We start from the raw sequence: 23,124 nt of genomic DNA, 5'->3' as shown, positions 1-23,124 counted from the left end.
GTTTTTAACCACCCTGAAACCACAAATGGACAAGCCAAAAGGCAAGGGCCCACTTTTCCAAAAAATGTCACTCCTACCATCACAGACTCATCTTTATCCTGACCCTCGGTGCAACCCTCGGCTCTAACAACTAGCACGCCCGGTCCAGACACAACAATGCCTCAAGACCAACACTTGCTCCAGATTGAAATAGTTGGGCTCGTTTGAGCAAATCATTTTTGTTGAGTTGGTGACCAAAGCTTTTAAAGAGTCTCGCATTTTGAAAAAAAATCGGATTTTCACCTAGATGAACTTTACAAAAATCATATGATTAAAGGTCCTGAAGTTTAAGGTCGGATGGGGTTGGGTGGGCTTGGAGGATGGGGGAGGGTCTTGATCACACCGATAGTGTTATTGTATTTTGGTACACCAGAAGTACATTCATTTCCAATGGAAAGCTGCGTTTGTCTTGCACAATTGCATTGCAGAGGCAGTTGCAGTGCCTATCAAATGTATGCATCAAACTGTATGCTTAGATGGCTTGACAGAAATGGTAGCAGAAGGTGAATGTTGAACTTTTGTTGCACACATATCCAGATGATGCTGCATACCATTTTGCGTAATAACCCTGTCGGTGTGATTGAAGCGGGACACTGTATGTGTGATCAAGGTGTCAATGTGAAAAGCACCTTACCGCGTCCAGTCTACTCATCGGAACGCCATCCAATCAATGCAGAGGCGTAAGATTGCCAGAGCCTGAACAACAAATAAAATAATTTATACAATGTAGGTGTAAACAATTTGAACCAATCATATAATGCAAAGGGCGGGGCAAATTGCCAACATTTTGACAGTGGTACGCTCATATCAGACAACACAAACCACAAAATTGTTTACCAATCTGTCAAAGAGGATAGTTGCTATTAGACGGGTTTAGATCTTTGGAAAAAAATTAAAGAAGAGCGTTATAAAAAAAAAAAGAACGGATGGGAAAGGAAGGTGAGGACACATACTGAAATATCTAATTTGCGATCCCAGCGAAGTTTCACTGACACTGTTGGAAAAAGCTATAATTGTAGCATGCCAGAGGAGTTGGATTGCTAGCAAACAAGCTACGCGTAGTTTAAAAAAGGTAAGCTCGGCCGAGATTTGAAATACTCGGTCCCACCAAATAGCTAATTTATTAAAGTTAGCAAACCTAGCTTTTCGTAGCGAGTAGTTTGCCGTTTCGGACAAATTGATAAGCTATGGAATTGCTTCGATACTAGCTAGCATAGTTGGGTAACGTTAGAAATCTATCTAGCTAGCTCTGTGTTATTAGCTAACCATGTCAGGATTTGGCAAACCCAGAAGTACTCAAATACTGGACACTAAGGAAGCCAAATGAATGTTACCGTTGTTGCTGTCAGTTAGCTAACTAATTTACATTAACCAGCTCTAGCTAGACAGCCAATTAATAAAGGAAACTAGGCTGGCTAGCTAGCTAGTTATCTAACGTGACCAACTCGCTTGCTAGCTACGACGTTGGCGATATTGAAGACACAGCACAATGGCAATTCTAGCAAGCTAACTGTTCTTGGCTCATGTACAGTACCAACAATTTGCGTCTTTTGTTTTGCCACTGTGTCTATCCGTTGATTTACGTCGTAGGTGTTACTGTCACAATGTTATGCCACTGAAATTCGTTTTTGAGGAGGCAAACTGCAGTTACACAGACGAGGCAAGTTACAGCATGGTCAAAGATCCTGCATTGATTTGACTTTACACCTAATTTGGCAGGTAGTCTAATACTAGGATACAACTAACGTTACTGAGTGAGGTTAATCAGCAAATATCCATATACACTTGTATATTATACAGCTGTACCTTACTTACTTGGACGTTAGTTGTCTTTGTCATGCCAATGTACCCCAAAGTTGTCTCCATTACCTATATAGCCCAACAACCAGGAAAGGAATTCTCCCCCTAAATATTGGATTCTCAAATATCATTGCTGGGTGTTTGTTCACTCTACCTCGTTCTGTTGGCGCTAGATTTAAAGTTAACCACCAATCAGCACTGTAACAGCTAACATTCTGTGATTGCTACTGGGCACTCTTTATTCTGTGTGTAATTACAAATTGCATTTGTCCTGTTTAGCAGCTGCTTTTGTCCCCCTCTTAAATTAGGCCACATCCTTACAGCGTCTGTGAAAATGGTGGCAGTACACACACTGCTCAGTAAAGATCAATCACAATATGTTGGCAATAGCCTGTCCACTGCCTCTCTCTTTTGGTGTGTTTGTACAGCAAAGGGAGAATAGACACACAATGAGGAGTTTGTTCTTGTTTTCTGTAGCTGTTTGTTCTTGTTTTCTGTAGCTGTTTGTTCTTGTTTTCTGTAGCTGTTTGTTCTTGTTTTCTGTAGCTGTAAGATGGGAGCACAGAGACACAGAGAAATCTGGTCAGTCTGCAATGAACCAGGAGGTGGAGAGGGCTGAACTATTTCAGACCCTGGGGCCTTTGCAATGCACTTCTCATCTGGAGAAAAGTCTGTGTGTCACTCCCACATGGGTCAGGGCTCTACAGTGAGACCATTTTACTCGCATATTAATTTAGGAGCACCAGTGCACCTAGAAAAAGGATTCTAGCTGTATTACCTCAAATCTTTTTCATTGTGCTCCTAAATTTCTTTGTGCGCCTACATTTTTCAATTTAGGTGAACACATGCTCATTGAAAAAAAAAAAAGATAATAAAAGCTTGGGGTACATGCTCTGAATAATCAGTTACCACTTGATCCAAGGACTTTGGTGCTTTTTGCGTTGTTGCGTAAACATATTACATTACGTCAGCGGCCAGCAGACAGATGCAAAGGGTGAATTTGAGTGTGACATTTTCATTCACCAGGTCAGCCAATGTTTACCATTCCACTGTTAACATGTAACATCCTAGTGTTCAATGTAAGGGTCAAAGTATTAAAGCAGCTTTTTAAAAAACATGTTTTGCTTATCATTGCAATATTTAGATGACTATGTGCTTAGACTACATCTTACATAAAATTATGACGATGAAGCTTACATCTTATGTAAAATTGTTGAATAAAATGGGTTAGATCACTGTCATGGTCAGGACAGGAGGCTGGTTTGTTGTGGTCACATTTAAGAAAGTGATGGACCCCCCTCTCTGCCCCAACCCATACATGTCTCTGTGTGGTTGACTGATCCTCTCGACCTCGCCCTGCAGGGATAAGCCTCTGATTGCTGTACAGATGTGTTTGCGCTGTGCACGCACCCACTGGGCCTCTGCATAGGAACGGCAGGGAATCCTTCTAAATTGCAGAGGGGCATCTATCTGCAATTACCCAGGGCATAATTCCGGGGAATGTGTGTTTTAGGGTTAATCCTGGAAGACATTAATGTCATTGAGTGAAGGGATGGAGCTGCTCTCTGAGCGGTTCCCCTGTCAAACCATGGATGTCTCTCTTCTCAGGATAAGCCAGAGGAGGGCCATTGGTCACTCTTTATCACTGCATAGTGTGGTGGTTAGATTTATATGAGCCAGATAAGAGCTGTGCAGTCAAGCATTTATCTTAATGAGTCTGGTGCCTCACTGTTTCTCCTGTCCCATCAGACTGACACTGTTGTCTCTTTCCTCTCTTACTGCTTTGTCCCTGTACTGACCAACTGACTGACTCTTTTGCATCTCTGCCATCTGGTAAAACAAATGAGGCGTCCCAGTGTTTACCTTCTTGGAGTTCACGGCTGCACAAATATCGTTATCTTGCCTTGCTTGTTGTTGACTCTGTAACACCTGCATCTGGCTGATCTACGACCTCAACATTTCACCTACTGCCTTATCAAGAGCACTTACAGGAAACTCTAGATTTCCTGTGTGAACTATACAGCTATATTTTTATTACCAACTGAATTACAGCCTTAATTTGCCTGCCTGGTGATGGTGAGACTGGATCTCTTGTCAAATTATCTGCTAAACCTAACTGAGAAGGTTGGTGGTGTCTGTTTGCTTTGTGCTAAATTATTAACCTGAACTGCTGCAGTCATTATCCGGCGGCAAATTTAAAAGTACTCCCACTAAGCAACTTTGAAAAAAGGTTAAATAGCTGTTCATCAGACAAGCCCCCATCCTTTAGTTATAGTTTTCCTAAAATGAGCAATCCTTTGTCTTTGGATGCATTCAAAGGCTGAGCTCTGTAATACACAAATGTGAATTGAGTTCATCTAGAAATAGCCTATAATGGGGCCTTGCTGAGGCATATTATTTTTGGCTTTGGGTAGGGAGAACTGGTTTGGAGCAGGATAATTGATGTTTGGGACTGACTTCACCGAAGAAACCACCCGGTCCTCGGCCCAAGGAAAGCCAGCTCTGTTCCTCTCTCTCACCTCATACAGAGTGTGCCTGTGTGTTTGGACTGGAGCTATCAGGGGCTGTGTACTAGGTTTCACATGAGCTCTCTTTAGAAATCAAACTGGTTGTGAGGAAGAGCTTTTGCAAACAAGTGGCCCTGTTAGGGCAGTTGCATGAAGGCCTTATCTGTCAGGAGAATCTAGTGTTCTGCTCCGTAGGAAGGTTGTGATTACGCAGGAGAAAAGCCTTTCATTTGGTGCTGGTGAACAAGATGTAGTTAGTTCTTATTTTGTCCTTTTTGCTGTATTCGTCCCAGTTGTGACTGTGCACCAATGCTGAGATCTAGTGTTGCACAAAACTTTTGATACTAGAACATGAAAAACGGTTCGGTACTAGAATTTGTTACTTTCGGTACTTCTGTTGAATGTGTATCACAGATCAAATCTATCAGCCAGTGTTCATTTCTTCAACAAAAATTATACTGAAACACAATTTTATTTGTGGCAATCACTCACTGTTGATGTTGAGACTGGTGTTTTGCGAGTACTATTTAATGATGCTACCAGTTGAGGATTTGTGAGGTGTCCGTTTCTCAAACTAGACACACTGTTCTTGTCCTCTTGTTCAGTTGTGCACCTGGGCCTCCCATTCTTTCTATTCTGGTTAGACAGTTTGCGCTGTTCTCTGAAGGGAGTAGTACACAGCGTTATACGAGATCTTCAGTTTCTTGGCAAAATCTCGCATTGGAATAGCCTTCATTTCTCAGGATTCCACGCTTCAAGATTGACTGACGAGTTTCAGAAGAAAGTTCTTTGTTTCTGGCCATTTTGAGCCTGTAATCGAACCCACAAATGCTAACTTCCAGTGCCGACAGGGATGGCCGCCTCGCTTCGTGTTCCTAGGAAACTATGCAGTATTTTGTTTTTATGTGTTATTTCTTACATTGTTACCCCAGGTAATCTTAGGTTTTATTACATACAGTCAGGAGGAACTATTGGATATAAGAGCAACGTCAACTCACCAACATTACTACCAGGAATACGACTTTCCCGAAGCGGATCCTCTGTTTGGTCCACCACCCAGGACAATGGATCGGATCCCAGCCGGCGACCCAAAACAACGACGCCGTAGGAGGGGCAGACGGCGCGGTCTACTGGTCAGGCTCCGTAGACGGGCACATCGCGCACCGCTCCCGAGCGTACTACTCGCCAATGTCCAGTCTTGACGACAAGGTAGACGAAATCCGTGCAAGGGTAGCCTTCCAGAGAGACATCAGAGACTGTAACGTTCTTTGTTTCACGGAAACATGGCTCACTCGAGACACGCTATCGGAGTCGGTACAGCCAGCTGGTTTCTTCACGCATCGCGCCGACAGAAACAAGCATCTTTCTGGTAAGAAGAAGGGTGGGGGTGTATGCTTTATGATTAACGAGACGTGGTGTGAGCATAACAACATACAGGAACTCAAGTCCTTTTGTTCACCTGACTTAGAATTCCTCACAATCAAATGCCGACCGCATTATCTACCTAGAGAATTCTCTTCGATTATAATCACAGCCGCATATATCCCCCCCAAGCAGACGCATCGATGGCCCTGAACGAACTTCATTTGACTCGATGTAAAACTGGAAACCACATATCCTGAGGCTGCATTTATTGTAGCTGGGGATTTTAACAAGGCTAATCTGAAAACAAGGCTCCCTAAATTCTATCAGCATATCGATTGCGCTACCAGGGCTGGCAATACTAGATCATTGTTATTCTAACTTCCGCGACGCATATTATTCTAACTTCCGCGACGCATATAAGGCCCTCCCCCGCCCTCCTTTCGGAAAAGCTGACCATGACTCCATTTTGTTGCTTCCAGCCTATAGACAGAAACTAAAACGGGAAGCTCCCGCACTCAGGTCTGTTCAACGCTGGTCCGACCAATCGGATTCCACGCTTCAAGATTGCTTCGATCACGTGGACTGGGATATGTTCTGCATTGCGGCAAGCAACAACATTGATGAATACGCTGATTCGGTGAGTGGGTTTATTATTAAGTGCATCGGCGATGTCGTACCCACAGCGTCTATTAAAACATTCCCAAACCAGAAACCGTGGATTGATGGCAGCATTCGCGTAAAACTGAAAGCGTGAACCACTGCTTTTAATCAGGGCGAGGCGACCAGAAACATGACCAAATACAAACAGTGTAGCTATTCCCTCCGCAAGGCAATCAAACAAGCTAAGCATCAGTATAGAGGCAAAGTAGAGTCGCAATTCAATGGCTCAGACACGAAAGGTATGTGGCAGGGTCTACAGCCAATCACGGACTACAAAAAGTTAACCATCCCCGTTGCGGACCAGGATGTCTTGCTCCCAGACAAACTAAACAACTTCTTTGCTCGCTTTGAGGACAATGCAGTGCCACTGACGCGCCCCGCTACCAAAACCTGTGGGCTCTCCTTCACTGCAGCCGACATGAGCAAAACATTTAAACGTGTCAACCCTCGCAAGGCTGCAGGCCCAGACGACGTCCTCAGGGTATGCGCAGACCAGCTGGCTGGTGTGTTTACGGACATATTCAATCAATCCTTATCCCAGTCTGCTGTCCCCACATGCTTCAAGAGGGCCTGTTCCCGTTGTTCCTGTTCCCAAGAAAGCTAACTGAGCTAAATGACTACCGCCCCGTAGCACTCACTTCCGACATCATGAAGTGCTTTGAGAGACTAGTCAAGGACCATGTCACCTCCACCCTACCTGACACCCTAGACCCACTCCAATTTGCTTACCGCCCCAATAGGTACACAGACGACGCAATCGCACTGCACACTGCCCTAAGTCTGGACAAGAGGAATACCTATGTGAGAATGCTGTTCAACGGCTCAGACACGAGAGGTATGTGGCAAGGTCTACAGTTACCAACAACGACGAGACGGCCTACAGGGAGGAGGTGAGGGCAACTCGGAGTGTGATGTCAGGAAAATAACCTCACACTCAACGTCAACAAAACAAAGGAGATGATCGTGGACTTCAGGAAACAGCAGAGGGAGCACCCCCCTGTCCACATCGACGGGACAGTAGTGGACAGGGCAGAAAGTTTTAAGTTCCTCGGCGTACACATCACGGACAAACTGAAAATGTCCAACCACACAGACAGAGTGGTGAAGAAGGCGCAGCAGCGCCTCTTCAACCTCAGGAAGCTGAAGAAATTCGGCTTGTCACCAAAAACACTCAAACTTTTACAGATGCACAATCGAGAGCATCCTGTCGGGCTGTATCACCGCCTGGTACGGCAACTCTGCCCATAACCGTAAGGCTCTCTAGAGGGTAGTGAGGTCTGCACAACGCATCATTGGGGGCAAACTACCTGCTCTCAAGGACACCTACACCACCTGATGTCACAGGAAGGCCAAAAAGATAATCAAGGACAAAAACCACCCGAGCCACTGCCTGTTCACCCCGCTATCATCCAGAAGGTGAGGTCCGTACAGGTGCATCAAAGCAGGGACCGAGAGACTGAAAAACAGCTTCTATCTCAAGGCCATCAGACTGTTGAACAGCCATCACTAACATTGAGTGGCTGCTGCCAACATACTGACTCAACTCCAGCCACTTTAATAATGGAAAAATGTATCACTAGCCACTTTAAACAATGCCACTTCATATAATGTTTCCATACCCTACATTACTCATCTCATATGTATATACTGTACTCTATACCATCCACTTCATCTTGCCTATGCCGTTCTATACCATTACTCATTCATATATTTTTTATGTTCATATTCTTATTCATTCCTTTACACTTGTGTGTGTATAAGGTAATTGTTGTGGAATTGTTAGGTTAGATTACTCGTTGGATATTACTGCGTTGTCGGAACTAGAAGCACAAGCATTTCACTACACTCGCATTAACATCTGCTAACATGTGTATGTGACAAATAAAATGTGATTTGATGCTCCAGATACTCAACTAGTCTAAAGAAGGCCAGTTGTATTGCTTCTTTAATCAGAACAACAGTTTTCAGCTGTGCTAACATAATTGCAAAAGGGTTTTGTAATGATCAATTAGCCTCTTTAAAATGATAAACTTGGATTAGCTAACACAACGTGCCATTGGAACACGAGTGATGGTTGCTGATAATGGGCCTATGTAGATATTCCATTAAAAATCTGCCGTTTCCAACTACAATAGTCATTTACAACATTTAACAATGTATTTCTGATCAACTTGATGTTATTTTAACGGCCAAAAAATGTGCTTTTCTTTCAAAAATAAGGACATTTCTAAGTGACCCCAAACTTGTGAACGGTAGTGTACAGTACATGTTTCAAGCAGACCACCATAGTCCCTGTGCCCAAGAAAGCGAAGGTAACCTCTCCCTCAATGTGAGCAAGACAAAGGAGCTGATCGTGGACTACAGGAAAAGGTGGGCCGAACACCCCCCCCATTCACATCGACAGGGCTGTAGTGGAGTGGGTCAAGAGTTTCAAGTTCCTTTGGTGTCCACATCACCAACGAACTATCATGGTCCAAACACACCAAGATAGTTGTGAAGACGGCACGACAAAACCTTTTCCCCTTCAGGAAACTGAAAAGATTTGTCATGGGTCCCCAGATCCTCAAAAAGTTCTACAGCTGCACCATCGAGAACATCCTGACCGGTTGCATCACGGCCTGGTATGGCAACTGCTCGGCATCTGACCATAAGGCGCTACAGAGGGTAGTGCTTATGGCCCAGTACATATTACGGCCAAGCTTCCTGCCATCCAGGACCTCTATACTAGGCACTGTCAGAGGAAGGTCAAAAAAATAGTCAGACTCCAATCAAGCAAATCATAGACTGTTCTCGCTGCTATTGTTAATTTGTTTTACTTTTTGATTTTATTTCTGCTTTATTTTTTGCAGTTCAAGAAATAGAGTTAAGGGCTTGTAAGTACGCATTTCACTGTAAGGTCTACACCTGTTGTATTTGGCGCATGTGACAAATAACATTTTATTCTTTGAATAGGGCTCCAACAGGCCGCCCCTCTCTTGCCTTGTGAATGACATCATTATTGGTTAAAGAGACAGCGTGCACTTTTATAAAATAAGCTTATTCTATGCAAATGTTGTTGATCAGTACAATAAAATAAGTCCCAAATGGGAAGGAAATGGATCGTTTGTCATCTGTATCCCCAAGAAATCATCTAAAACAAGCTCAATAAATCAATGCATGCTCTAGAGGTCTTCACGGGTCCAGAAAGTTAGCCCCGCTCCAAAATGGACCTGGGGCTTTCCCACCCGGACCCGATAAGCATAAATATTTGTTTCTATATAGAGACCGGTTCCGAATGGACCTGAGGACTACTAGACCCATTCCGTATAAACCTGGTCGGATCCAGGTCCGATCCGATTGAGGAAAGCAGCAGAAAATGTATTTTTAAGCTACTTTTATTAGTCAGAGGTGATAAAGAGCGAGAGGGACAAACGTGCCGCTCTAGCAGGCTGGGGAGGGGCCATACTGAGTGAGCTGCCATAGCTAGGATATTTATCATCAAATATGATTACGTAATACCTGTCTTGGACTGCATCAAACCGGTACGAAAAGCTAGGTAAGCTAGGGAACATTAGCTAGCTAGGTTAACTGAGGCTGCAGTGTATGCGGTTTCTGATCCTACAATTACAAATAACTCCAGAATATATTTAGTAGGAGCCTACATGTTGGATGTTGGTCATTATAGCCCATCCTTCTTTTAGTTGTCAATTTAATTCCATCTTCCATTGGTTTAGATATCGCCTAACTTTTGCCACACACGGAGCGAGGCTCTATGACTGTAGCCTATTGCCGCTTTGATGGCTTATGATTGGCCAACAGCAAGCTTAACACGCCACGCTCCACTCTTGTGAAAAGCAAGACCGCAGCAGCATAAATTATACATTTTCTCTCTCTTTCTCTACTGCAGCAGTCGTGTTCGGAAATGCACGGGCTTCTGGACAAGTCAGTTAAAATTAGACACACCCGTGACAATCATATCAGATCCGACCCAGATCTGTGAAGTTATTTAGAATTCTGGATTCGGACCCACTTGGGTGCTGGATCGGGTCTCGGGTATTTGGGTCCAGGTGGATCCGTGAAGGCCACTAGCATGCACACACTCCTATTGCATATGCATTCACCTGTATTGTGAAGAGGCTTTGATTTACCCAGTTTATCAATAGATTTACCGTTCAAATAAAGTATTACCCTTATGTTTTATATAGTTTGGTAAAAACAAAGTGTAATTGATTCATTAATGCATACATGGATGTCTCTTCAAAATGTACGAAAAAAATGTCAAATGTAACGCTGTTGAACTACAGATGCCCAACAATTGAACAGGGCAGTGGATTCGCTTATCTGTCTGGATCAAGTGCCATTCTGTGACTTTGGCTAATTTAATTACTTTTTTTTAATGTTATAACCTTTGTACAGTTTTGGTATCGCGATACTAAACCTGGTATCTCTATCGAAGTAAAAATGCTGGTATCGTGACAACATTAACTGAGTTTGGGATGATACAGTACCTTCTATCCACCTGCAGATGAGATCAGCATCCTGTCTGACCTAGAAACCCTGGGGTGTTTGTTTCAGGTTGGTACAGCTGACTGTGTTGGCCTTTTCAGGCTTCTTACTCGACCCACGAAAGTATGTTCACCGTTTTAAGCACGTCTCACAACTAGTGTCTAGTTCCGTAAATGTCCGTGGTCATTATTTCCTTACCTGCGAAATGCATGACTAACTCTACTTATGCTGCTTGTGGGTCTATATATAGAGTGGGAGCTTAGTCTGTGGCTGGCTGGCTGTGTTGCTGGCTGTGTTGCTGGCTGTGTTGCTGGCTGTGTTGCTGGCTGTGTTGCTGGCTGTGTTGCTGGCTGTGTTGCTGGCTGTGTTGCTATACAGCCTCCAGTCTAGGAGGTCAAATGGGCCCTCGTGGGCTTGTTTTCTGCTCCACTTGTTTGTCTGGAAACACATTTTGTTTCTGGAGTTTCTGTTTCAGTTGTAACAGGAAGTTAGATCTGTTCTTCACAAGTATGTATGTGTGTGAAGCAATTGTCTGTCAGAAAGTGGCATCATTCCACTGTGCGTGTGTAACTGTGCGTGGGCGTGTTTGTATTGCTGCCTGTTGTATACTGCTGTGGTTTTGTGGCGTAACGGGTGTTCCAACTGTTTCCATTGAACGTCTGTGCTGACCTGTTCTCACACTCTGTCCTCTGTTCAGCCTAGAGGACAGCTTATTTCTCTTTCTCTCTCTCTGACTGACTGGTATGTGTTTGGTCAGTGACTCATTGGTCTGCTCATCTTCTCTCTGTTAGATCATGACGTTGTATATCTCACACTGGGATGGCTACTATGTCCAGCCCTTTTCTGCTATCCTGATTCGTCTTTGTCACGGTTTCATGCTGTTATTTCAGTGCCTTATTCCATCTTTTGTTTTTAACAGGTTGTATGATGGCCTTATGTATACTGGTATTTGTAGTTTCACTTTATACTGCACAGAGTGTACAACTTACTTTTTACCCTGGGGTACATGACACAGGTGGCAACAATGTGACTACAGTAGCAGCCTATATGAGTTGGGCTGGTGCTTTAATGTGAGCTCACTCACTTCAGCTTTTATAATTGCTGGATGGAAACTGTGTTAGTAAGGTGTTGTGATTACTCTGACCACTTTTATGTAACTGCCTCTTGGATGGAGTGGGTAATCTTCAGATTACTGCTCTGCTCAATACTCAGGAGGAGGTTCTATTCCTGGCTCTGCCATTGACTGACCCGGCATAGCACCGCAATGGCTCGACCCGGACACTGGCAGTATCCTGACCTGTGGAGCTTGACTGTTACTGGGAGGCCCTATGCCCTACTGTCCCTGAAAGGTTACCCCAATCCCACTGGGATGGGGACTATGGTAGGGACTAGGCCCTGATAGGAGATGAAGGGATGCTTCCTCTGTAAGTGCATGATTGATTGACTGGTGTGGTAACTAATGGAATGGTTTGTGTTTCAGATTCTTGTGCACTGAAGTTGTGGGACCTCTCCTTCCTGACTGCCCGAGTAGAGCCTCTGCTCTATGGGTATAAGGTACGTAACGTCACACTGGTTTATGAGGAGCTGTTCGCACTGGTTTTGTTAAATAACTGTTACAGGAGCTCTGTGCTAAGCAGTGTGGGAACTAGGAAAGAATATTATGGCTGCTTTTTAATCCTCTGGCATTTGTAATACTGTAGCCTGTATTGGAAATGGAGGTCTATTTCCATTTTTTGGGGGCTCTTTGTTTGGCAGCCATTGAGTTCTTCCTGAGAATCTCTTGTCAACCTCACTGGGGTGGTCTAGACTACAGTCTGTGAGCTAGCTAGGTGTTGTCTGTCAGCTGTGTGAAATGAGAACGGTTTCTTCTCAGTCTGACACTGATGCACTTCACCACATTAGATAGACCACACAAAGAAAGGACTTATGTTCTTTGTTTGTATCATTTTCCTTTGTTGTGTGTATTATGTTTTTCTGTTTGATAGATCAGTGAAACTTGTTGAAAGGGGCCTTTCAGGCTAAGTGTGCATTGTCAGGCCTGTCTGATGGCAATGGAAACACACTGCAAGGTATGCAAGGGCATGTCTCTGCAGGACAGAGAGGAACATATTGGTTTCTGCAGCATATCAATAAAATCATTTTGACCTAGATTGCACTCTTTCAGTGGTTCTTGGGCAAGCAGCAACATAATGTAGCAGAGCTGAAATGGAGTCATTTTGTTCTTTTCACGTGGATCTACCAGTTTGAGGGCTGTGTACTCTGGTCTCTAGTTGGTAATTGAAGCCCTCTTGTCAGTTCTGAGTGGGGATTGGCCAAGACCGAACAGTGTGTGATTGGGACCCGGGGGTTTGTCAGGGTCACGTTCTCACATTCCCCAGCAATGACAACAATGTTGCCTGTTGGCGGACCACACAACTGTCAATCAGGAGAGAGCTCTGTTTATCAATATGGTGACTGCATGGGTTCAATGACCCCTTCTGTGTTCAGAGATATGAAAGATCTGGATATTTGGAGGCAATGATGGATAAAAGGAAGCTCCATAGTCCTTTCACACCTGTGAAAAACGGAAGGGGGTCTATGCTAGCCAGGTGAAGGGGCAAGGCCAAGGGCATTGGAAAAATGCTGCAGTTGTGGGAGGGGATGCACTGCTGACAGTCAAATAAGGTGTGTCCTGTCATGTCAGACAATGTTTTCTGACTGCGCAACACTCTAACGTCCTTTCTAAACCCATGTAGTGTTTGTCCAGACCACGGGAGGGCGTACAGCCTCTGTCCTTATCCAGACCTACTCTGTCTGTTTGAGATGAGTTCAGGTGGACTAGCTGGCTGGGTTTCTGTCACGTGGGAGCATAGCTTCACTCACACACAACAGGAGGGTCACCATCAGGACTCCACTCAGTGACTGACCTCGTGTCTGTCTGCAAGTGTAACTGTTTGGTCGCTGTACAGTCTGAACGTTGCCTCTTTGTCCCAGCTCTGGCAGTTTTCCTTTTTTCTGGGGCGTGAGAACAGAACAGGGCCAGAGCAGCGTCGGGGCGGTACCCAGAGCGCATTGTTCCCTGAGCTTCCTCTTCCACATTCCTGGGCTGATTGGGATCTGGGCCTCCTGCGCTAGGCTGTTGTTCTAACGGGGCGGCACCAGTGACCTGGCCCCTTCCGGACCACAGCCGCCTCCACTGGCCATTGCACTGCCCTGGTCCAGCGATGACAATCTCACGGAGTATGTTTACATGCACACTAATAATTTGATGTTAAACTGATTATGGCAGAAGGCCGAGTATGACATTAGTCATGTAAACACCTTACTCTACATATCTTAATCGGTGTAAGGTCATAATCGAAGTAAGCCTACGCCGATTGAAACACCAGTAGTCTTTATAATGAACAGGACATGTAAAGAGTTGAACCTGTGTTCCAGCCGTGTATTTGATCTGCACATGTGCCAGCACCGGTAGGCGCAAGCCTCACTTTCTTATGCGCGAGTGAAATGAGTTCAGAGAAACTTATTTTTCGCGTTCAAACTTTATATGTCTGAACTCCGAATCAAAAAGTCTTTGCAAAAATAACATGGTCACTGTCGTAGAACGTTTATTTTGATTGCTGATTTTCTGCATTTATCAAAAGTCCCACCAGTTGCCTGATTTCAGATGTGCCCATATAAACAGGATTATCATGGAAATCGTTCTTCTTGAAAGCATGTAAATGTTTCAAACTATTTATATTAACCTGACTATCCACAATAATCAAATATTTGTGTTTGTGTGCTCACTGTTCACTCAGCTCTCTCTCTCTCCCTCCATAACATTCTCACTGGGCCTCCCTGGCTGCTTCAGTGGTAGTCTCTCTGTCAATCTGTGGATTAAGTTTGGAGGGTGTAATACAATGTAATATTATTCATCTACAATTTATGTTCCTAACCCTGGACAACATGAGCCTTGGAGGCTCACAGGAATATTGATTTATCCATAGGACTCTACCAGTTATATATTTTGCAACTCAATATTTTAGTTTGTCTTAACTACAGTGCCTTCAGAAAGTATTCCCACCCCTTGACTTTCCTCACATTTTGTTGTTACAGCCTGAATTTAAATTGGATTAAATTGAGATTTTGTGTCACTGGCTTACACACAATACCCCATAATGTCAGTGGAATTATGTTTTTACAAAATAATAAAAAATGAAAGCTGAAATGTCTTGAGTCAATAAGTATTCAACCCTTTTGTTGTGGCAAGCCAGGGTTTCCGTTAGGAAAATGTGGCGCCGAACATTTGACAGGCAACATTTTAATTTACCGGACATTTGAGAAATGTACCGGACCCATATGTATTGGATGCGTAACCTGATTAGGGTGTCCGCCCACGGTGCTCAGAATGACAGAAATCACATCTATATTATGGGATTTCATATCAACAGAACATGTAAGTCGAGGATGCAACGATGTGTGGTCCTTCCTGGGTCCTGAAGAATTCTGATGTGCACTTTGAGGTTGTTAGAATAAGTGTCCACATTTAACATTTTCCTCAGCCATCAAGATGAGTAACGAACAGAAAATCACTTGCCTATGTCAATTTACTAGTACAAAAGTTTAGGCTACTTATTCTATTGGTCAGCTTGTCGAGAAATAAATAGCCTATTTCAAACACACTGGGACAGTTAAGGGATGATGGAGCCCGAATTCATACAACCAATAGGCCTAGGCTACATAAAAAATAAAACCCGTAAAAAATCAGTCAGTCTGATGCAACAGATCAGAACGTTTAGCTTAAAATGTTGATAAACTATTTCTTAAAAAGAACAGGAAGGCCTGCACAGTTTACGCTCCTAATTCACTGCTTTATTGACAACCTTTAGATCAGAAACAGATCTTCATCTGGTCAAACAGACAGAGTTGTCACATCCCCAAATATACACATTTCACCTCACATGACGGTTATGTACATGACGGTTATGTACATGACGCATGGAGGCTGTAGAAACAATTGAAATTCCCTTTTGTGCATAGTCAGTCATAATTAATCAGAGGTACATATGGTCATAAAGGATTGTATACATACAAATCGGTCCAAGTTAAAACTTAGGCAACAGCAAAAAATGAAGATTACGTTGGAATAGCCGCCCATATGGCCGTTATGTGCAGGATCTGTATTTCTTCACATTTAAGCGCAGTAATGCACACGAGGCAGTAGGCTACATGCAAATTAATGTTCCATAATGCAATTAGCGAGAGAACACCGTTGTCAAAAGGGCGTTGCACATGAGTGGTTTCATGTGACCGAGATGAAAATGTGTTAGAAATTTAGAAAGAGATCTAATAGGCTACTTTGAAGCAAGGTAAGACATGCCTCCATATGTATTCAAATGTTCAGGTTTCAAACAATTAAGTATATGTTTTCAAAATGCATACGGCCTCCAGCTCATTGGAAAGTTGTGTGTGTGTGTGTGTGTGTGTAACACACTAATGGAGCCTGCCATGCCTTGCTGTTTGATGCCGAGTTCAAAACAACTGGGAACTCGGACCACTTGGGTGAACTGTCATCCAACTCGGAATCTCGGGCCACTTTCTAGAGCTCTGACTTTCCGACATGAAGATCACTGATGTCATGATTTGATCTTTGTATTTTTGAGTTCAGTTATCTTTTAAGCACCACAAGATGCTGCAGCAGAAGCTCCATGCACTGTCTTACAGAGCATTTTGAGTGGAGAATCTGTATCTGTATGCTGTACTCGTGATAAATAAGATGCATACACAGCCACAGGAACTAGGGATGCTGCAGCATCCCTTAAAATCTAAATAAATAAATAAATATTAGTCATATACTTTGATTGTTCTAGATTTATTTGTTTTCTTCTACGTTTTACTTAGGAGCACATCATGTACTCCTTGTAAAAAATAATAATAATTAAAATCAGCGTAGAGCCCTGAAATACAATATCACACAGCCTTTTGGCAGGGTAGGTACTTTGTAGGCACTTTGCTCAACAAACATCAAGAATCAACAGTTTGTTTTTACTTATTGTACCTAAATACATTGGTTAATAGACGCAGGTCACAAACGTAAAATGAAATTTAAGCAATATACCCCATTTACTACTTACACGTAATACTTTTTTTTGTTTTAAAAACAGAGTATGCTCATTTTATTTTTGGTGTAATTATGGCAAAAACGATTTTGTCTGGTTAAAAATTCTGAGTGGCTGGTAGTTAAAAAATAAATCTACTTCCCACAGTGGCTGTTGGACAAAAAGTACATTTCCACATGAAGCAGAAATGGATTATCCCTTTGAGCATGGTGAAGTTATTTATTACAATTTGATTGGTGTATCAGTACACCCAGTCACTACAGATACAGGCAACCTTCCTAGTTGTCGGAGAGGAAGCAAACCGCTCAGGGATTTCACCATGAGGCCAATGTTGACTTTAAAACAGTTACAGAGCTCTTAGAGACTTACCCAGAAAGACCCACAGCTGTAATCACTGCCAAAGGTGATTCTAACATGTATTGACTCGGGGGTGTGAATACTTGTTAGATATTTCTGTTTCATTTTCAATAAATGTACTAACATTTTAACCAAAAATATAACCACTGTCATCATGGAGTATTGTGTGTAGATGGGGGGGGGGTCAATTAAACCTATTCTGAATTCAGGTTGTAACAACAAAATGTGGAGGAAGGCAGTGTATCTGTTTTGGTGACATAGTATTATCTAGATTAGAACAACAATATTAAAACACAATTATCCCTATAATCCATGACTCCCTTTGGCTGGCCCACCAGTTTTTGGTGGGGATTGAGAGTTAAATTATTCTGTGAATGAATCACTTGGTTGGACTGAAATCAATAGAATACTGTTTTACATAATCCCTAGTCACATCAATGCAACATAGATATTGTGAAGTCCAGGTATGTGTGATTTCAGCATGTTTCCACTCACCATGCAGGGGTTGTTCTTCTTAAAGGGAATAGACAGGGCCTTGATAGGGATACACTCCACAAAAAGGCTTCTTCATCACCTCTGAACAGTGCTCTTTGTGCTGGCAGTGCAGTGCACTCAGCAGGCTGGCCTCTAGAGGGCAGGGCTGCTGCAACAGACTGCAAACAGTACAGGCCACACCTGCCCTGTCTTTTATTTGTCTGTATCCATACCACACTGCTGATTTATGCTTACACGGCCAAATTAGTTATTTAATACTGAGTGTAATTGAAAACCAAAATGGAAGAAATAGATGGTAAAAAGTGTTTTGACTGAGGTTTTAGATTTTTAGTCTTCTGCCTCTCTCACCATCATGTGCTGTACACTGGGGTGGCACTGAAACATTACATTTCACTGACACGTTCACATGCTGCAGCAAGGGGTGCGAGCACTTCCTCTAAGAGGGAGCTTTCTGTTGGACACACACACAGTGTGGCTGAACTGCAGTGTTTTTAAATTGGATATGGTTTGCATCAGTTTGGTGGCATATATTTGTTTGCGTAACATCAGTCCCTGTTGCAGTTTCGCTGGTGAAAGTAAGGGGAGTTGCAGGTCATCTTTACTTCCTACTGTGCCAGAACTCTAAACCAAAGGCTCCTCCTCCCAGAGCCTACTGTACACAAATACAGCTGTCCTCAGTTAACCTCCACCAGTAGGCTCTGTTCCGGTCTACTGCACAGCTCTCAGAACAGAGGAATTCTGATTCTATGATAAAGGTATCTTTGTTGTTCCATTAAGGTTGTTCGCTGTTTTCAAATCAGGTTTGTAGAGGGTGCTCAGAGGGAGTGGTTCCATCATATCGATTCACACTGTTGGCTAAACTAAAACACTCACCATATGTATGGTGATGATGAATCAGCAGAAAATGGCCTTTCTTTGTAAATGCTCTCTAAATGGACTACATAACTCATGTTAATGCAATTTGTATTGAGTGCAAATATAGCTTTGTTTTTATGTTGGATGTATGTTCACATGCATATTTAGTAGCCTATACTGCATAGTTTGGTGTGTGTTCTCTCAGCTTGAGAGTGGACGTTCTGTTTTTAGAGGAGTTTGGTCATTCAGGTACGAGCTGAGCAGCCAAGCAAAGCACAGTAATATCACCCTGTCTGGCACAAGCACATCCCTCATTCACTCTACATCTCACAGATTTACTACATCATACAAAATAACACAGTGAAGGCATTGCGGGAGGGAGGGGGTTTGATGGGTAATTGGAGTGCGAGAGTGTATCTGGTACCGTATGTCACAGTTCCCTGGGCGATAAGGGTTATCGGTATACACAGACGGGCCGGAGGGTAGAGTCACCCCTTAAACTTTCACCTTCGTTCACCTTCTCTCTTCCTTCTCTCTCGCTATCCTCATGCTCTTCTAAGAGAGGTAAACCCAGGCAGGGTGGGCCGGTGTTGTCTCGGTTTTAATTGGCTGGGGGCCCAGGCGTGCGTTTTCTCCTATGGAACATGTTCTGGTCCCGCCCCTGACCTGCCTGGCTCCGCCCACTCCGGATTGCATCACTGCTGGGCAGGAGTGCAATGTGTTTTCTTTCTCCCTCTGTGAGCAGACAGGTACTGTTTCTGGCTGAGCAAGAAGATTCTCCCATTCTGAATATTCACTGTAGGGGGATACGACAGACTGATGGTACTTCTCTGCACTGAGTTTCAATAGGCCAGACAGGTCGTGTTGCTTCACTCTTCTCATGGGCTGTCTGAGGCCTGATTATCACTGACTGTACAGCTACGCAGCAGACAGAGGGGTTGTGATGGACCCTGGCTGTCAGTGGAAAACAGCCAGGTAGCTGTTCTGTGTGGGAAAATGGCTCAGGGTGACACAGTGACTGACTGTGAATTTGGACTGGGGGTTTGACTGAGTGGGCTAGCGTTAATACTGACAGACATGGAGTTTCTGAGGAGTCTGGTCCCGGCTGTCATATCGGGGGATGTAGGGGCGGTGGAGTCTGGGGGGGCGTTGCCCCGGGAGACAGGTCCCCGTCTGCTGCGGATGAAGCGCCTGCTGGCCATTGGCCAGACGACCGAGGAGGACCAGCAGGGTCTGGTGAATAACTCCACTACCAGACCCATCCGCTCCAACCACATCAAAGGTACTGACCCGACTGGCTGACACTGGGCAGGAGGAGCCCACTCTCTTACGATGACTCATCTATACTTATCTAGGCTACAGAGAGATTTACATTCATGTTTAACGAGTAGCTCTGTAGTGCAAGTACTTGAGGTGATGTGCTGTAGTCAACACTTAACACTCAATCAACTTGCTGAATATTTTGTTACTGTGTGAAATACTAAAGTGAAACGTTGAGCCCATAAAAGGTATGATGCTCTCCACTGGTAGTAACTAGTATAATCTTGTCCTTGTAGCAGGTAAACCGTAACGTCACTACACTAACCTTCTACCGTGATGCCAATGAGACATGATCACATGAAATAACCCCAGGAATATAGTGTGGAGGGTGTGTTGTACTCTCAGGTGAAGTAAGGCTACTTGTCTTGTATGTGTGTGAGAGAGTTAACATTAGTGTGCTTGTAGTGAGGCATCTGGGACATTGACACTTATGGCTGGTCATTTCCAAGGACCTCACTATACATTATCATGATAATCAGGTGCTGGTACATTGTGTATTGCGGTTCTCACGATTCTATATGTATTGCGATTCAATACTGTGATTATTTTTTTTTAATTGCATTTTGATGTTCCAAACATATTGCTCAGCATATGTCCACTACAGAGGGACAAGAGAGAGCCATGAGAAAATGACTTTTGATCAGCTATAGAAATAAAAGTGCTGAAAACAAATTGGCTCCTTGTTCTCCATCTTGTTTTTAAATAAGCTATGACTTTTGGTGCAGGTACAGCCAATTGCTGCAAAAATAACATTGCAATATTGTCAATACGATAGATTGTCAAATAATATCCTAATATGTAACGTTAACTGTATAGATTTTTTTTCCCTCTTCACTAGTAACAATCGACATACGCAGCATGCTCACGCATACTGCTATGACCACATGGTATTACAGCCTGACAGCTCTGTTTTGAAAGACACCGTGAAAGTTAACAGGAGGGTCGAATATGCTTTCACAACGTTGCTGAGTGGTGTTGTACATTCTGAAATGGAACATGAGTTGCTGGTTGGTAGTATTTTGCTAGAAGGTAGTACACGTTAGCAGTGATCTATGGTAGGGGAGTTGATGCTCCAATGTTCCAGTAAGTCTTGGAATAGGCATTTTACAAAGTTTTTGTTTCTCAAGGGCCATTAAATAAATGTTCACAAAAATACTTTACTATTGGATTCAAAATGGAGGGCCTGTCTAATCTCCGTTTATAGTGAAGAACTCAACAGGCCACTCGTTATGTGTGTGTGCCAACCTGTTTCCATCATCAGCAGGGTGATGACTCGTCAGTCTATCAGCATGGCTTTGTCCTCGGTCCTGCTTGTCAGAACAGGCTCGCTCTCTGTTTGCTAGTCCCTGAAACATGGCTGAACCAACTAACCAACCAATGGTCCCTCTGAAAGAGCATTACAGCTAGTCCACACTGACAGCCTGATACACATTAATACAGTCCCACACTGCATTACCTTCAGACACACCAGGAAACAGCAGCTTTGACCCACGTGTTTAGAGATTGCTTACTTGTCTACGAGACGACACAAAAAGCTAATCGCTGTAGCAGCAGTAGCAAGACGGGGTGAACGTGTGAGTGTTTTACTCTGACTGAACTCAACACTGTTAATACTGACATCCCTAATGTAGTACAATGAGGTGGCTCTATTCAGGTTAGATTTGACAAAGTCACCGAGTTGCACAAACGTGTCCATGCCAAGAGCACAGTGGAACATGATTGGGTAGCACTTTGCCTGGTTGAAGGTTACCCACCTTCCCTTCTCCGGGGCTTTCCTGTGTGGAACGTGGGTGGCCCAGATGAACACCCCTTCCAAATTATGGCTCTGAGAAACCCTTCTGAATTAAACATTTCATTCTATTCAACCAGGACACTGCCTTCCGCTGTATTTGAAAATACCACAGTCCTTTGATGTTGAGGAAGGTGATAATGTTGCGTGTAATGTTGAGGAAGGCGTGAGTGATTTGTGGTGTATCTTAAAGAATGAAAGTGACATTGAAATGTTTTTTAAGCTGCTCTTTCTGCAGTTTGGGATAGGTCCTGCCTCGCACCCTTTCCCCATCATTCAGTGCCACGCCCTCAGGCTCTCATCTTGTCTGCCCTGGCCTGCCCTGCCTGCGTTGGCTTTTTCATTTGGTGCACTCTCGTGCTCTCTCTCTCTCTCTCATTTGTAATTCAAGCACACAATGACATCACCCCAGTGGCGGATGTGAGTGCAGCTGATTTCAGGGCATGATTTGATTGAGACGTATTTTATTAAAGGTTTTCCTCTGAACTTAGGGTGTGTTCGTGACTAAACGCTGGCGTGTGGGGTCATTTTGTATGTGGAGATGTATGTGATGTGAATAGTTAGGTATTGATATAATTATGTGACTTTTTATACAGTTTGTAGCTTAACTCTGGTATCTGGACATTCCACAGTAACAGAATTACTCTGACTCTAATTTCTTTACTTTAACATGAATGCTGAACAAAAACCATTGATTTCTAAGTTTGATGACCATCCAACTCTATGCACAATGACTACTTTAAACAATTTACACAAATGACACAAACACGTTTACTGGAAGAACTGTGTAGATGCGAAGTTTGGTAACAGTATTACGGTAAAATATGAACTCTTAATTTGGAGCAGATATTTAAAAGGTTTATTAAGGTTGAAAGATGTCTGCAGAAAGAATGAGGTGTCAGCTATGACATGACACCTTGAGTTAGAAAAGTCCATTTTGGTTAGTGAACTACAGCAGGTGAAGTGAATTTACACGGACTGCTTCAGCCTGGTTGGATAGGGAGCAGTGCTGCAGACACAAGGCACTAGCAGTGAAAAACAATTACCTGAGCCAGCCAGCACAGAGCCTGATGCACAACTCTTATGGGAAAACTGGATCATAGCAGAGGGCACAAATTGTTCTATGAATCACTTGGAACTCTTAGACTCCCAAATAACTCACCCATCAAATGCTTGACAATGGAAAACATAAAGCATATCGAAGCTAGTGCCTGTGAAAATGAGGTTATGATAAATGAAATTGCCTTAGTGAGGGGCTGTGTGTGTGAAGATGAGGTTTCATTCTTAATTGGCTGGCTGGCAGCAACTCTCTGCTAGTAATTGTAGGGAGGATCTCGCTGTGCTGTGGTGACCTTAAAGTGGCTCTCCCCTG

The 23,124-nt window shown here is 43.5% G+C and overlaps 1 protein-coding gene across 19 annotated transcripts in view; it reads left to right on the top strand.

Moving 5' to 3' along the window:
- The first annotated feature begins 773 nt into the window (after positions 1–773).
- The window catches only part of fryl (furry homolog, like), a 100,423-nt gene continuing 78,072 nt past the window's right edge, over positions 774–23,124 (top strand). For 6 of the 19 annotated variants that reach the window (XM_029707558.1, XM_029707551.1, XM_029707553.1 and 3 more), the window contains exon 1: positions 19,406–19,925. In XM_029707558.1, the coding sequence (XP_029563418.1) occupies positions 19,721–19,925 (205 nt within the window). In that variant the 5' untranslated portion in view covers positions 19,406–19,720. Of the gene's footprint in view, positions 1,112–12,336; positions 12,411–19,404; positions 19,926–23,124 lie in introns of those variants that run through there. The other 13 variants (XM_029707564.1, XM_029707569.1, XM_029707565.1 and 10 more) reach the window with 7 other exon arrangements.

Source organism: Salmo trutta, chromosome 22 (assembly GCF_901001165.1).
Source record: "Salmo trutta chromosome 22, fSalTru1.1, whole genome shotgun sequence".
Classification (NCBI taxonomy): domain Eukaryota; kingdom Metazoa; phylum Chordata; class Actinopteri; order Salmoniformes; family Salmonidae; genus Salmo; species Salmo trutta.
Note: the sequence above shows the minus strand (reverse complement) of the source record. Positions and strands in the feature narration are given on the sequence as shown.